Source organism: Microcaecilia unicolor, chromosome 4 (genome assembly GCF_901765095.1).
Source record: "Microcaecilia unicolor chromosome 4, aMicUni1.1, whole genome shotgun sequence".
NCBI classification, from domain to species: domain Eukaryota; kingdom Metazoa; phylum Chordata; class Amphibia; order Gymnophiona; family Siphonopidae; genus Microcaecilia; species Microcaecilia unicolor.
In genome coordinates this window covers 182,647,651-182,664,280 of record NC_044034.1, presented here as the reverse complement: position 1 = coordinate 182,664,280, position 16,630 = coordinate 182,647,651, and the positions used below count along the sequence as shown (strand labels likewise).

General features: G+C 48.2%; 1 protein-coding gene across 3 annotated transcripts in view; it reads left to right on the top strand.

Moving 5' to 3' along the window:
* The window catches only part of COPB1 (coatomer protein complex subunit beta 1), a 152,273-nt gene extending 137,806 nt beyond the window's left edge, over nt 1–14,467 (top strand). For all 3 annotated transcript variants that reach the window (XM_030201038.1, XM_030201040.1, XM_030201039.1), the window contains exons 19-22: nt 5,775–5,920; nt 7,626–7,715; nt 9,999–10,154; nt 14,108–14,467. In XM_030201038.1, coding sequence (XP_030056898.1) covers nt 5,775–5,920; nt 7,626–7,715; nt 9,999–10,154; nt 14,108–14,167 — 452 coding nt within the window. In that variant the 3' untranslated portion in view covers nt 14,168–14,467. The remainder of the gene's footprint in view (nt 1–5,774; nt 5,921–7,625; nt 7,716–9,998; nt 10,155–14,107) is intronic.
* The last annotated feature ends 2,163 nt before the right edge of the window (nt 14,468–16,630 follow it).

Here is a 16,630-nt window from a genome sequence, read left to right as displayed (position 1 = left end):
TCAAGATGAGAGTGACGTCGATGATGGAAGCTTGGAAATCCCTGCATGGAGCAGGCCTGGTACAGACTAATAAACCGCCTGGCGCTTTGGCCCCAGCCACGAAGACAAAGCTTCAAAAGTGGCAAAGGATTCCTGCCACTCCTAAAAGAAATATTCCAAAAAGAAAAGTGGCTGTGGATGAAACCTGAACTTTACCAGAAGAAAAATGGCTGAAATTGATATCCTGGCTGGTAATGTTGCAAAGAGTTATTGGTGTTACTCTTTGTCTCAAGTTTGAATATGTTTTGTTTCTTGTTTATTAATGCTACCTTTAGCAAAAGTGAACTTTAATATTATAGTTAATGGAGGAAATGGTAATTAAGGATGTGAGGCTCCTTGTGAATGAAGTTGCATAAGTTACAAGATATTAAGAGGAGGGGAAATTTAAGGTTATGAACAATGGGCAGGGACCAATCATGAAGATGGGTAATTAAGGTTGCTCAATCTGGGTCCATAAAATTGGTGATGACATAGGTATTTGGGGGGGGGGGGGGGGGGCTGGGTTGCCTGAATGCTGGTGGGTTACTTCCTCGCTTCCCACTACTGGGACTTGATCCCGTTAGTTGGTGCTAGACATGGGGGGATGGGGGGGACATGGGTAGGGGGAGGGTCATCACTAGGGGGAGGGAGGGTTAGGGAGGGAAGGGAGCACAACTGGTATTGGATAGAACAAAGACATGAAGTGGATGGATCCCTCTTGGAGGGAGAGAAAGCTGATGTAATATCCCAGGCATGAATACAGACTTAAAAATCTTATCATATAATGTCAAGGGGCTGAATATGCCTCAGAAAAGACAGAAGTTTTTCAAAGAGATGCAGATGTTTAGGCCGCACATTGTATTGTTGCAGGAGACCCATCTCCGTAGGGCACATGAGAGGCTGTTAGCTCATCCAGAATACCCATGCTCCTTCTTCGCTTCCTCTGCTGATGACTCCAAAAAACGTGGGGTGGCAATTCTGTTCCACAAAACAATATCAGTCCAAGTAAAGAAAATTAGGCGGGACCCGGGAGGGCGTTTTTTACTTTTGCAAATTGTCCTGGATCAGGTGGATCTCACGCTTGCCTCGATTTACGCCCCTAATGAACATCAGGGGTCCTTTTACACTAAGGTGAAAAACACTCTGGCTGCATTCACTCGGGGTTCTTTGATTATGGGGGGTGATTTCAACGAGGTTATGGACCCCGGGTTGGATAGATCTGGGAACTCTCAACATCCAACGTCTAGGGACTCGGTGGCACTGGGCTCTTTGGTCCGTTCATTGGGCACCCTGGATGTATGGAGATTAACTCATATGACGACCAAAGATTACACTTTTTTTTCTCCTGTACATAACTCATACTCCCGGATCGATCATATCTTCCTCGACGTTACACTAGCAGAGAGGGGCCCGAAAGCTGAAATTGGCAACATTACATTTTCAGACCATGCCCCAGTTTGGGTAACCTTGTCGAGTATCAGAGCTGAGGCCAAAGATCAAAGATGGACACTTAACACAGACCTATTGCTGGAGGGGGAGGCTGTAGAGGGGTGTAGGAAGGTCCTGAAGGAGTATTTGGAGTTCAACATGGAATCGGGCCCTCCCCTTAGCGTGGTATGGGATGCTATGAAGGCAGTCTCAAGAGGGTACTTCATACAGTTAGCTAGTAGGCGAGCGAGGGTTCGGAGGGCCCAGCTGGCACAGTGCTTGGACAGGATTAGGATCCTAGAGGCACAGCACAAATCAGGTGGTTCCCCCTCTGTTCTGGAGGAGCTGCGTGGACAGAGGCTCCAGCTGGATACTATTTATTCTGACCAGCTAAGTTGGTTACATCCAGAAACAAAGTCCGATCCTACGAGTTTACTAATAAGGCAGGTAGACTCCTGGCAATAAAGCTGCGTAGGCAAAGAGTGGACCGAACGGTCCCTCACATTAGGGACTCGAAAGGAGAGTTGTTGAACACCTCTGAGACCATAAGGAAACGCTTTAGTGAATTTTATCAGAAACTATATGCGCAGGAGACCAATCCACCTGAAAATGCTATCCTGGATTATTTGGCAGAGAGTGAACTGACCTCTATAACCAGCCAGCAGAGGGCAGCCCTAGATGCACCGGTAACTCCGGTTGAGGTCCAAAAAGCCATTCAACATTTACCTTCCTGTAAATCACCAGGCTTAGATGGCTTCCCGAATGAATTTTACAAGAAATATGCCCCTGAATTGGCCCCCCTGTTGGCTGATTTATTTAATTTGATTGGGAAAGGGGAGTCTTTGCCCACCTCCATGTTGGAAGCATGGATTGCAGTACTGCCCAAACCGAATAAAGATCATAAGGATTGTGGATCCTTTCGCCCTATATCTGTCTTAAATGCTGACGTCAAAATTCTAGCTAAAGTCCTGGCCAACCGTCTAGCACCTTTGCTCCCAGCTGTTATTCATCCTGATCAGGTGGGATTTGTCCCTTATAGAAAAGCAACTGATAACACTAGGCGAGTGGTCGATTTAATATACTTGGCTAAGAGAATGAAGAAACCCCTTTGTCTCTTAAGCTTAGATGCCGAAAAGGCCTTTGATAGGGTGCATTGGCCATTTATGTATAAGGTGATGGAGACCTTTGGGATAGGACCACAGTTTTGTGGATGGATACAAGCATTCTATAGCTCCCCTAAAGCCTGTGTTCGTGTCAATGGGGGTAACTCAGGGATGATACCCTTACATAGAGGCACTAGACAGGGCTGCCCTTTGTCTCCTTTATTATTTGCAATGGTAATGGAGCCGTTTGCAACCAGGTTGAGAGCTGACCCCAATATATCGGGACTCACCATGGGTGGGAGAACACATAAATTAGCCCTTTTTGCAGATGACGTTCTGTTATTTGTTACTAACCCCCTGACCACTTTCCCTGGGCTCCTGCGGGAAATAGAGGAATATTCGATTGTGTCGGGATTTAAAGTTAATATGTCCAAATCTGAAGTCTTAAACATAACCCTTCCGACGGAGCTTATGGAGTCATTGAGGACTTCCTACGCATTTAGATGGGCGGCTAAGAGCATTCGCTACCTGGGGATTAACTTGACAGCAGATCTATCAGATCTCTTTTCGGCTAATTATAAAGGTTTGGGAGAGGCAATTACAGAGGATCTGGGTAGATGGGGGGATATCACCCTCTCGTGGTTTGGCCGAATAGCAGCAGTAAAGATGAATGTCTTACCGCGCCTGCTCTACTTGTTTCAGGCCCTTCCAATCAACATGCCACGTAGATTTCTATCAATGCTACAAGATCGTATAATGCGCTTTATCTGGGGTGGGAAACGCCCACGCTTAGCACGTACGATTCTGTATCAGGATAGGGCGAGGGGAGGGCTGGGAGTACCCAATTTGGCCTGGTATTATAGAGCAGTTCAGGCACGCGCAGCAGTGGAGTGGTTCCAGGACTACCCAGATAGGCAATGGGTGCAGCTTGAACAATATACCCTAGGTGATAGGTCCTTGGGGGCCCTTATGTGGATACCGGGCTCACTTAGGTCCCTGGAAACAGGATTATGTCCTTCAATATATGTTACCCTTTCAAACTGGGATAGCATGTTCACACTCCGGCGCACAACACTATCTCGTCTGTCACCCATAGCCTATAATCCTTTGTTTTACCCCGGTACGACAAGGGGAATATTCACAAGATGGTACACTGAGGGACTACGACAATGGGGCCATTTATTTGATGGCGAGAATTTGTTGTCCTACTCTGCAGCTCTTGAGAAATTCCCGATAGTGGGATCTGATCGATACGCCTATTTTCAATTGGCATCCTTTCTTAAGACAAGGGCAGTTCGGGAGGTTATGGCCAGAGAACAAACAGCGATAGAGCTTATCTGTGAAGGTCCTCCTACGACTACTGGGCTGGTCTCTCGCCTGTATCACATTATTAATAGACAAACCCCGAGCTATACACTTCATAGGAAGAATTGGCAGAGGGAGCTGGGTATGGAACTGGAGGAAGCTACATGGGAGAGGTTGGAGCGGGCAGTGGTGAGGGTGTCGTCTCATGTGCCCTTCCGGGAGAATGCGGTGAAGGTGCTGTATCGTTGGTACTTGACACCTGAGCGTCTTCAGCGAATTTACCCCACATTGACGGGGCTGTGCTGGAGGGGTTGTGGGGTACGTGGCACAGCTGGCCACCTATGGTGGACCTGTAAGAAGGTTAGGGCCTATTGGAGATCGATTCATAGTAGGTTACAAGGATGGACGGGCAGCCCAATACCATGGAGCCCAATGTTCTTTCTATTTTTTGGGGGAGCAGTGAACCTTTCCAGAAACCAACATATATTTGTGGGACAGGCCATAACTGCCGCAAGAGTTATAATTGCTGCATGTTGGAAGCAGCCCATGACTCCGCCTATCACTAGATGGGTCCAAAAACTGAGATACACCTGCGAGATGGAAAGACTTCTAGCAGAGAGGCATAACCAATTAGGCAGATGGCATCAGATCTGGGATTCTTTTCTTCTTCATGTATAATTTGATTTAAGGTTTCTGTTAAAGTTGTGCCGGAAGGGTGGGTGGGAGGGGCAGGGAGGGAGGGATGGGTAAATAATAGAATATTATAAATGAAAACTCTGAAAATGTGAAGTTTTGGAACCATAAATCTGACTAATTTATTTGACACTTCAATGCAATAAGAATTACTTACTTTTTGGTACATAGAGCAATAATCACTTTGACTTGTATTGTATAAACGTGAACTTTTGAGAATACTTTGGCCTACATAAATGACATGTACTATGGCTTGCATATTGTACTATGTTTCAGATGTTTTGTATTATCTATTAATAAAGACTTCAAAAAATTAAAAAAAAAAAAGTCATACCTGGTCGGGGTTAAGGCAGCGTCGACAGCAGCAGTGAAAAGCGCTGGCTCTGCACGCCTTCAGCCTTCGCTTCTCTCTCTCAAGCGCTGCTCCCGCCCTCATTTCCTGTTTCCGCAAGGGCGGGACCAGCGCTTGAGAGAAGGGAAGGCTGAAGGCGCGCCGAGCCAGCGCTTTTCACTGCCGCTGCCGATGCCGCCTTAACCCCGACCAGGTATGACTTTTAAATTTCGGAGGGGGGGCCCTGGTGCTCGGAGGGAGGGCGGGCGGGCGGCCTGGTGCTGGGTGGGTGGGATGGAGGGAGGCCTGATTGGCTGAGGCGATGGCGGCCTGATTGGCTGAGGCGACGGCTCATGTGCCAACAGAGAGGGCTCTGCGTGCCCTCTCTGGCACGCGTGCCATAGGTTCGCCATCACTGACATAGGGCATTGCATTGTAGCATAGCAGACTCTGGTTTAAAACCCTTTAGTGTCCAGTGTTCCCATCAGTCTGTTCCCATATGGCTTATTACGGGAACATTGGACACTAAAGGGTTAAGACTGGGCTTGGGAATGATGCAGAACCAGCTTTCTTGATCTGTAGGCAGGAAATGAAGGTGACTGCAGCAGCCTGCACTGAGGTATATTTTCCTTCAGCCCTTGGCCATTAGGGATCTTATGGGCTGTCAGCTGGGGAAGGGGCTTAAGGAAGTGTTATTTATAATATGCCAAGCCCTCTGTGCAGCAGGATATTGGTTATCTGTACTCTCTTTGATATATGCTTGATACTATTGGCTTGTAAATGATCTGCTCATCCAAATTATTGCTTAAATGTAATTTCAGCTGCGAAATTTGTGAACAAAAATGCAGTGGCTTTAATTTTTAGTTTTGACTTATTTTCGCACTTTTTCATTACAGTGTATGATGTGTCGGGAGCGGCAAGTGATAGGAACTGTGTGGTTTTGAGTGACATTCACATTGATATTATGGACTATATTCAGCCCGCCTCTTGTACAGATACTGAATTCCGTCAAATGTGGGCAGAATTTGAATGGGAAAACAAAGTACGTATTTTGTAGACTGCTCATTACCTCCTCTGTGTGTTTAATAAAGAAAGCAGTAAAGCTTTCTACTGATTGAACAGCTGAGTCAGTTCCACTTTTCTCTAGCTTGATACATTGGTAATGGTATAGTTTTATTTTGTCCTTGTGTAGATACATGGTGGGCCTTTTACAAAGGCACACTAGCGTTTTTAGAGCCAGATGCACTAAAGTCGTCGTTAGAGCCGTTCCCTACCGAATTCCATAGCGAATCGGTAGGGAACAACAATGCATCAAAGAAAGGGAATGCAGATGAGCTGCTCATTGCAGCTCACTTGCATTCTCTAATCCCTCGTAAAACGGTCGGAGAATTGGCCGGTAGAGGATGCGCAGAGCAGCCAAGCGTTATGCTGGTTGCTCTGCGCATGCCAAGGACGTAAAAAAATAAAACAAAAAAAACGACGTGCATATGGACGGCCTTTATAAGATGGCCTTCGCCCCCCCCCCCACCACTGCCCGAGGTTGCCGCCGCTCCCCCTGCATTGAAAGAGCTTTCCGCAGCCCCCCCCCCGAGGTCACCGCTGCCGCTCCGCCCTCTCCTGAAATGACAGCTTCCCCGCCATCCTCTGCACCCCTGTGGCCCTGCCCCCGCCGCCCCTCCTGAGGTCGTCGCCGCCGCTCCCCCCTCCACCCGCCTCTCTCCGTCTGCCACCGGGCCCTCACAGAGCCTCTCACCCCTGTGTGAAGGCGCTGCAACGGCCACAGCAGGCAACAACTGATCGCTTGGCTTCGGGACTTCCTTCTTTCCTCCTTGGCCCGCCCTCGTCTGACGTAAGTTACCTACGTAAGTTACTTACGTCAGACGAGGGCAGGCCAAGGAGGAAAGAAGGGAAGTCTCGAAGCGAAGCGATCAGCTGTTGCCTGCTGCGGCCGGTGCAGCACCTTCACATGGGGGTGAGAGGCGCTGTGAGGGCCCGGTGGCAGACGGAGGGGGCAGGGGGAGTGGCAGCGGCGGTGACCTCAGGGGGGCGGCGGGGGCAGGGCCACAGGGGTGCAGAGGATGGCAGGGAAGCTGTCATTTCAAGAGGGGGGAGCAGCAGCGGCGGCCGCGGGGGGGGGGGGCAGGGCTGCGGAAAGCTCTTTCAATGCAGGGGGGAGTGGCGGCGGCCTCGGGAGGGAAAAAAGAAAGCAGTGCTCGTCAGGGACGACCTTGAAGGACGTCAATGTTAGGCACAGACGTGCAGCTTGTTTTTTTTTTTTTTTTTCCTTTCCCATAGCAGACCCTGCCTTACGAGAGGTACAGACCTCTCGTTATGGTTTCCACCGTAAGGGGAATCGGTAATTGTTAGTGCATATCATTATAATAGCCTTGCAATGGTACTGTAGCTCATTAGAATGATTTGCATTCCGTTTTCGTTAGCTGCTACTGTGATGGGGAAATGGCATTTGGTGCATGCTAGGGTTTACTACTTGCTCGTTATTGGCTCGTTAAAGGCTCGTTAAGTTTAGTGCATTTGGGCCTTAGTGTTCAATAAACGTTAGACGCCCATATATTCTTACTTGCATCTCTAGCATTTAGCTAAAAATGCTACCCCGTTTTGTAAAAGACCCCCTTGGTTAACTGTTTCCACTGCTAACAGATGTATATGTACTGTGTATTTCTTAAGCACATGAAAGAAACACATGACCTTGTTTTAAATTCTGTTTTGTTTTGTTTTTTTAATGGAAGGTGACTGTCAACACAAATATCACTGACTTGAATGAATACCTACAACACATACTAAAATCAACGAACATGAAGTGCCTCACCCCAGAGAAGGTGAGGAGTTTTGTGATCATTCATCTGTTCTTGTTCTTTTATTTGAAAAACTAGTAAAAAAGGCCCGTTTCGTACAGAAATGAAACGGGCGCTAGCAAAGTTTTCCTCGGAGTGTGTATGTTTCAGAGAGAGAGTGAATGTGCGCGCGTGTGTGTGTGTGTGACAGAGGGAGAGTGAGACTGGGTGTGAGTGTGTGTGTGAGAATGAGAGTATGTGCCAGGGTCTCTCCCCCCCCCCCCCCCCGGTCTGTCTCCCAGTTGCAGGGGGGATTCCCCCCTCCCTCCCAGTTCCAGGGGGGTTCCCCCCGTCCCTTTCTCCCAGTTGCAGGGTCCCCAAACGAACTGGCTTCATTGACGTCAGTGGTCAATGGAACGTTGAGAGTGCTTTTTATGTCCAGATGGGGCGTGGCCTAGGGCGCAGATGGGCGTGGCTGTGCGGGAGTCCGAATAGCCTAGGTCAGGAGCCACAGTTGGAGAGAGGTGAGCTTCAGAACGTCTGAGGGGGATTCAGAATGTCTGAGGGGGATTTTATTTATATAGATGTTCAAGAATATATTTTGCTATACAACTTAGCAGCTCAACATATATAAAAGCCTTTCTTTTTTCTGTGGGCTGCTTTGTGTTGTCAGAGGTGGGCTGGTATGGGCATTGCCACAGTCCTAATCTTTTTAAACTGGGGATTTGGTTACTCTCCCTGAATGATATAAATTAAATAAGAATATATCTGTCTTACAATGGACTTTCTATACAGAGCTTGGACCAGGTCGATGATGTTTGACTTGGAATGAATGTAGCAGCACAATTTTTCATAGATCATGTCTCTGCTCTCCTTTTCTGTTGAGGGAATCCAAATTCAGTTGAAAGCCTTTTATCACAAGAAGCTGCAGACGATTGCTCTTTCTGTTGGGAGACTAACTGTGGATCAACTTTGGTATTGAAGGACTCCCTTGGTGGGCCCTGAGAATCCAACTCTGTGCTTGCATAAGATAAAGCTAAATACTTCAAATGTACAATTTAAAGCTGCTTCATTCATCGTGTGATGATCAGAAGCAAACGCCGGCGCTAGAGGCTGTTAGCGCCATACTGGCGCCAGCGTTTGCTACCGCTCCATGATCAGAGCCCTCGAGTGCGTGAAACAACGCGCTCGAGGACTCTGAATGCAAGTAGCATGCAAATGCATGCTAAACAGGGCATTAGATATTCCTCCCCAATACTCAGCGGCCAGCACGCCAGAGATTGGGTCGCTGGCTGCGGCAAACCCTACGGCAGCTCTGAGCTGGCGTTAGGGTTTGCAGATCATTGGGGAGGAATGGCGAGCCCTGTCCAGCATGCATTTGCATGCTGGCAGGCCCCCATTCCCCCCAACAAGCAAACCTGCCAGTGACAGGTGGGCTAGGGGTCCGCTGGACTGCCGCCCCCCCCCCCCCCAGGTTCAGTGGGGGCTGGAGATCCGGTGGGTCTCCAGCCCCCCAAACCCCCAGCAAATGGTCCCTGGTGGTCCAGTGAGCGCTGACCAACCCCCCCCCCCCCCCCCCCCCAGTGACAGCCGGTCCCCTCCCCCCCTGACGATTCCCTCCCCTGACGATTTCCCCCCCCCCCCCAAAGGTTCATGGAGGGCTGGAGATCCGGTGATTTTCTAGCCCTCCCACCCCCCCCCCTCCCCTCCAGCATTGGCTAGGGTCCCTGGTGGTCCAGTGTCAATCCGCCCCTCCCTACCTTATATGGTGTGTAGCCCCACCCAGGGCATCCCAGGATGCACTGGGCAGGGTTGGGCGCCGCCATTTTGCGGCGTCGAAGGAAGAGGAGGGAGGCAGGCTACCTCTCTCCTCCAACCCAAGGTAGGGGGGTAGGGAGGGGGACAGCGCTCCGTACGACTGGCAGCGCTATAGAAATGATTTGTAGTAGTAGTAGATTGACACTGGACCACCAGGGACCCTAGCCAATGCTGGGTTGGGGGGCTGGAGACCCACCGGATCTCCAGCCCTCCATGAAACTGGGGGGGGGGGGGATTGTTGGGGGGACCAGAGGTCCGCTGGACCTCCAGCCCCCGTTGCTCGGGGCAGGGGTAGTCGGACCTCCAGCCCCTGTGTTTTAGCCCATGGTCAGCGATAATTGCGTTCTTAAAGTTGCATGCAATTATCTCTGATCATTGGTGCGGTAAAGCCCCGTGCTGTTCCAGCTCTATTTTAGAGCACTGTTTGGAACAGCGTGGGGCTTTTGATCATCTGTCTGTCTCATGAAGCAATGTATATTGAACTTTGTTCAATGTATGTTTTCTTTCTAGGCACTCTCTGGTTACTGTGGTTTTATGGCTGCAAATCTCTATGCACGTTCCATATTTGGAGAGGATGCACTTGCAAATGTCAGCGTTGAGAAGCCAATTAATCTTGGACCAGAAGCTCCTGTTACTGGCCATATACGAATCCGTGCAAAGAGTCAGGTAATTACTCCTACACCCCCTTGCTGTTCACTGTAGCTTTCTTGAAAGAGCTATTTTTAAGTTCAAGGAAGGAAACCTACTGAAAATAAGTTAAGAAGTGCCAGACTGTCACCTCGCTAGTCTCTGTAATCATTCTTTTATTTGTATGCATTTCTAGTCTGCTTATCAATATTAGTTCTGTTGGTGGCCATAGATTAGAGATAGACAAATTAAAGCCTGTGGGAGATTTAAAATCAGCCTGCAGCAGTGAGTCAGGTCCTTACCCCTGGTTGCAAGTGGAGGAATGGCCTAGTGGTTAAAACACTGATCTTGACATCCAAAGGTGCCCGGTTCAAGTTCCACTGCTGCTCCTTGTGATCTTGGACAAGTAACTTAATCCTTCATTGCTTCAGATACAAACTTAGATTGTGAGCCATCCAGGAACAGGGAAATACCCAGTGTACCTGAATGTAACTCACCTTGAGCTACTACTATTGAATGAGGTGTGAGTAAAATCCAAATAAATAAAATAAAGAGCACTTTGGGTCTAACTGGAAGTGACACAATAGCCGACCTGACTGGCTAAAGACTGCTTGACACAGATTGCACTCTCTCCTGACCTCCTCCCTCTTCCATGGATGTCGCAGCATCCACCTGGCTGCCCGAGGGTCTGCGGCGATGACATAATCCTTAGAACGCAGCATGATGGGACCTCCCAGTCACATTGTGCTGATGGCTCTGCATCGTCTGGCACAAACTTCCTGTTTCTGTGAGGGCGGGATTGCATTGTTGCTTCATCGTTGGGTGGTCCGATGGTAAGACTTTAAAGAGAGTGCCAGAGAACAAGAAGGAAAAAATGGGGAATAAGGAAGGACACCAAGGAGGACAGAAAAATAGAGATGCTGGATTGGGGGTGAGGAAAAAGGACACACAGGAGGACAGAAAATAGAGGAGATGCTGGATTGGGGGTTGGGGATAAGGAAGGAATGCTGGTCACGAGAGAAGGAATTTGGGGAGGGGGGAGTGGACACAGGGAGGAACAGGGCGTAGAGAGGGCATGTTGGCTATGAAGGAAGGAATGGTGGAAGGTTTTAGATACCCTGAATGAATGCTCAGAAGGGTTGCTGGATAAGGGAAGGAATGGGGGGAAATTCTAGATATGCTGGTGATGAGAGAAGGAATGGGGGAAAGAATGGATATAGGGAAGGACTGGACACGGGATGATGGACATGAGTGAAAGAATGGGAGGAGATTCTGCACACAGGGAATGACAGGATGCAGTACACGTTGGACATGAGGTAAGGAATAGGGGAAGATTATGGCCACAGGGAAGCATAAAAGCAGGGTCACAAAGGTGAGGTGCTGGACATGGGGGGAGGATAAGAGCAAGGACACAGAGGGAGGATAAAGACGTGGACACAGAAGGGAGATGGATGGTGGACATGGAAATAGAAGAAAGGTCAAATGGACAGGAGATACTTGAGAAAAGGAGAATTGCAGAAACCAGAGACTGGGACAACATGATTAGAAAAATAACATGGCCAGACAGCAAAGGTAGAAAGAATTTTATTTTTCTATTTAGTGATTGGAATATGTCACTTTTTGGAATGTACAAAGCTGGTGTTAAACTGGGCCGGGACCCCTGCCCTCTGTGGCCTGGAGGCCCAAAGCAATTGCCGTGGTAGCAACACTCCATCCCCCCCCCCCCCCCCCCCATGCTGGCCCTGACATCTGCTATCTTTACACCAACTGCTGGATCCTGTACTACTGTCCTCACATCAGTTATTTGTTGGGGGCGGGATGAGATGCGGCAAGGGACAGAACAGTGGTGGAGCAGGGTGATGGCAGGTGCAAGGTTTTATCTTTGAAAAAATTGGCAACCCTAGGTGCATCAGTCACATAGCTAGTCAGGATCTCTAAGCCCCCACCATCTCAGACATCCACAGTCCATTGAACCCTCAGTTAGAAAACCATGACAGTCAGTGGTGGTGTTCCGAACTGCTAATACTAGCACCGTGGTGCCGATGCCAGTGTCACTGGCTTGGAGCACTGCCTTTGACTGCTGTGCTTTTCTAATCAGGGGTCAGTGGGCTAGGGATCTTCACCTGCTAAAGTATTTAATTTTTAAAGTTCATGGTTGTGGGGGGGGGGAGGGAAGAGGAAATGCATGCCCACATAAGCTGCCCACTGGCCCACCCAAAAATTGCTGGCTATGCCACTGCCTCCCACACTCCTCATTCTGAGCTTCAGTAGAATAGAGGGGACCTCATTGCCTTTTCCCCCATCCCAGTGAGCAGAGGTATAGCTATAGATGTACCATGGGTTCTACTTTGCAGTCAGGATCACCCAATTAGGGCATCTTAGCAGGCATGGGAGGAGGTGGCAAGGCATAGTTGTTTGTGTCGCCATGCAAACCATGCATTTGATATACTGTTTTTCTATAGTATAACCAAAGTGCAGTAGGGTAGAGAGATGCATTTGATATTTATTTTGTGAAGGTACTTTCTCTGTCCCTCGTGGGCTCACAATTCCAAGTCTTTTTGTTCATGGAGCAATGGGGGTTAAGTGAATTGCCCAGGGTTACAAGGAGCAGCAATTTGACCATTTCCAATGGTTTTCAGCCCACTGCACTACTCCTCTGCTCCAGTATGATGGATCATTAAGTAGAGACTGGTGGGGAAGAGAGAGAGACAGCTAGATGCTATTTGTTTGAAAGGGATTGCTGGGATGCGGTGCTTGGAGGAGAGACTGCATTATTTTGTCAGTAAGAGTGTAGCTAGTATGACTTTGCCCTTCGTTAGTGCTCCACCCATATTAATTTCTGGTCTTGCCAAAATATCAGCTTAATGATTAGGTCAGTGGCCTGAGAGCCAGGGGAACCAGGTTCGATTCCCACTGCAGTTCCTTGTGACTCTGGACAAGTCACTTAACTTTCCATTGCCCCAGGTACAAAATAAGTACCTGTATATAATATGTAAACTGCTTTGATTGTAACCAATGAAAGGCAGTATATCAAATCACACCCCATCCCCTTTCTCTTTCTGGCTATTCCACTGGCAAAACTGGTTCCCCATTGGCCAAAATATTTGCCACCTGGACATAAATCTTCCATCAATGGAGCTGTATAGAATAACTGGTGCTTTTCTACTGAATAAGCTTTATTTTAAATCTCCAAGAGGGTTGTATAACAGGTACCTTGTAGAAGTCTTGTGTTCCCTCTAATTCTTTCTCTGTGTGCTTACTGTCCCTGGAAAATCATACTTGAATTTTTCAAACTAATGGCAGAATGGTACGAAGCAATCTGTTTCCCCAGAAAGGAATGGATGGACCCATATAGATGGCCTCATTAGCTGTTCAATTACGTTGGTATATAAGGGAGACAGTGGTAATTTTAACTTTGCTATTATGCTGCATTTTTTTGTACTGCATTTACTTTTAAGGAGTTTGTAGGTGCTCAAGTCTGGCACTAGAAAGAAAGAGTACTGGGAGCAAGGAAACCTTTGCAAATTGAGGGCTGGAGTCTTAAGTTATTACTTTATCTGTCAGTACTGTCCTCATTTTCTGCCTTTTTTTTTTTTCAAGTATGTTGAAAGCCAAGAGAAAGGAAGTCTTATTAGTAGAGTTGTGAAATGTAATTAGTTCAGTGTTCTTCATAATCCACATCTACCAACTGATCTAGTTTTTCTGTAGAAATACATTTTTGGTATTTGATTTCCTGCTTCTTTCAGGTGCAGTAAATAGTACAGGTAAAGCCAGGACTAGATCATTTTCCTCCAATGGGAAGGGATGTGATTCATCCACCTGCATGCACACATTTGACAGTGAAAGTGTTAACTAGCTGCCCTACATCTGTTGGGCTTATCAGTTTTCTGTGTTGGATTGTTAACTTAATTTGCACTGTATTATCAGACTAGGGTGCCCAGTATAAAGTACATTCATTGTTGATATTTTTGTATTTTTATTTTTCCTTTCAGGGAATGGCTCTGAGTCTCGGAGATAAGATAAATCTGTCTCAGAAGAAATCATGTATATAAAGCCTTTTCAGATCTTTTGTACTGAATGTTTAGGTGTCTGGTTGGTTGGATTCCGAACATGCTGTTTCTTCTGTGCTTTGTGTAATTGTAGAATGCTGAACAATGTGCAGATAACTTATAGCACCTCACCAACAAGGAAAGATTCAGAAAGACTTTTAAAGCTTTAAATTTTGCCCATGTCTTCTTAGTAATGTATATTCTAATACACTAAGACTGTTTTTCAGTACAGTAAAGAAATGTATGCTGTTATGCACTTCCTTTGTTATGGTTTATAATAAAGACAGCATTATTTGATTACTATTATTTATTCAGTAGTGTTTCATATATCAAGGGAATGGTGGTGTATGTACTTTTAATTAATTACAGGCTATTTAATATAATCAGGGATGTCACCCTGGGTTCCATGTATCCATAAACCATGGCAGCTGGAAACTGGGAGGGTGTGACAGCAAATGGACAAATCTCTATTTCTCTAGGCCACTGATGCTCAAACTAGATTTCAGATTGCCTATCTAGCTGTTTGTATTTTCAGAATATTTCTACTAAATATGCTTGAGAGAAATTTTGACACATTGATGGCAGTGACCAAGACTTTTTTTTTTTTTTTTTTTTTAGTTTTGGCCAAAATTTGCTGCTTGGTTTTAGTCGAAACCAGACAGGCCTATCTGTCCGACTGGGAACAGCCCTCACTTGCTCTCTCCTTCCCTTCTTCCTTTTCCTCCCTCGTTACACTACCATCACCACCCCCCCAAACCACGTCCTCCTGCTCCCACTTCCTTCTTTCCTGCTTCCCTCTCCTGGACATAAGAAGCCCCTCCCTTGAGCCTACCTGTTAGCCACCACTTCTGCCTTGGGCCTACCTTATCGCCCTAAAGGTCAAGTGGTGAGTTGGGGGAGGAGGGACACCCAGTTGCTCCTGCCCATCCTGCGTCCGAAGCTAAAATGTTTTTTGTCCACCTTTAAAGTTTCCTTTTTTTTTGATGCGACCGGCCTTTGGGCCGCGTGGTTGGGTTTCTTCCCCTTTTTGTGCCCTTTTCATCTTGGCACAGTCACGTCTTTTGATTTCACCGAGGTTGTTTTTCCTTCCATGTCATCAAAGACACCCAGCGGCTTCAAACGTTGTACTCGGTGCAACCGGACCATCTCAGGTACCGATACCCATGCCTGGTGTATCCAGTGCCTTGGGCCCAACCACAGCCCAGCCGCTTATAGTCTGTGTCTTCGTATGAAGAAACGGACCCAAGTGTCTCGAGAAACCCAATGAGAGAAGCTTTTTGGGGCTCAGTCCGGTCCTTCAGCATCGGTACCAAGGTTGTCGGCATCGACACCGACAGGAGCATCGACGTCGTGAGCAAAGTTAATGGCTGCTCAGAGACCAGTTTGCGCTGGGAGCAGTGAGGCGTCGAGTGGGTGTCCACCTGCCTCGAGGCCTTCTGTTATGCAGGCCCCCCGGGACCACCCTTCTTCGGACCCGGCCCCAAGAAGACGTAAGGATTCCATGTCTTCCTCATCGGTATCAAGGAGTCTCGATGACGGGCGTCGAGCGAAGGCAAAGAAGCACCGTCATTGTTCTCCTTTGACACACGGTACCGGGAGCTCCGGGGCGTCGAGAGAGTTGGCACCCGAGAAGCGTCGGCGCTGAGAGGACCGCTCCCCCTCGATACAGGAGGTGCCGATGTGCCGGTCTCCTAGCAGCCTGGTACCTGCTCCCGAACCTCCACAGGTTCTGACACCACCTAATCCACTGACCCCGCAGCCTTCTCTGATTGTGGCTCTCGTTGAGCGCATCTGGGCCTTGTTTCCAGAACTTCTGGAGGGACTGCTACTTCAGCTTCGGTGTCGGGGGTGCTTGCGCCTTTTGTACCATCTGCTGCAGCGGTCTCAGGCCCTTCTCGTGCGGTGAGGTCTCCAACTGTGGGTGCCGCCTGTGGCATCGGTGTCGGCTGCCACCCAGGTTGACTCCCCGTCGACATCGGTGGAGGGAGCTTTGCCGCAGTCGGATTGGGTGTCAACTTCTCGACATCGCCATAGAGGACATCGTTCCTCGGCATCGAGGCAGGTCCAGTGTCGAAGCACCTTAACTCAAGCTTTATCCGACACTGAACAGAAGCATTCGTGGGAGTCAAAAGAAGATCCCAGATACTTCTCTTCTGATGAGTCATTTGGGATTCCCTCTGATCATAGCAACATAGTAACATAGTAGATGACGGCAGAAAAAGACCTGCACGGTCCATCCAGTCTGCCCAACAAGATAACTCATATTTGCTGCTTTTTGTGTATACCCTACTTTGATTTGTACCTGTGCTCTTCAGGGCACAGACCATATAAGTCTGCCCAGCACTATCCCCGCCTCCCAACCACCAGCCCCTCCTCCCAACCACTGGCTCTGGCACAGACCGTATAAGTCTGCCCAGCACTATCCTCACCTCCCAACCACCAGCCCTGCCTCCCAACCACCGGCTC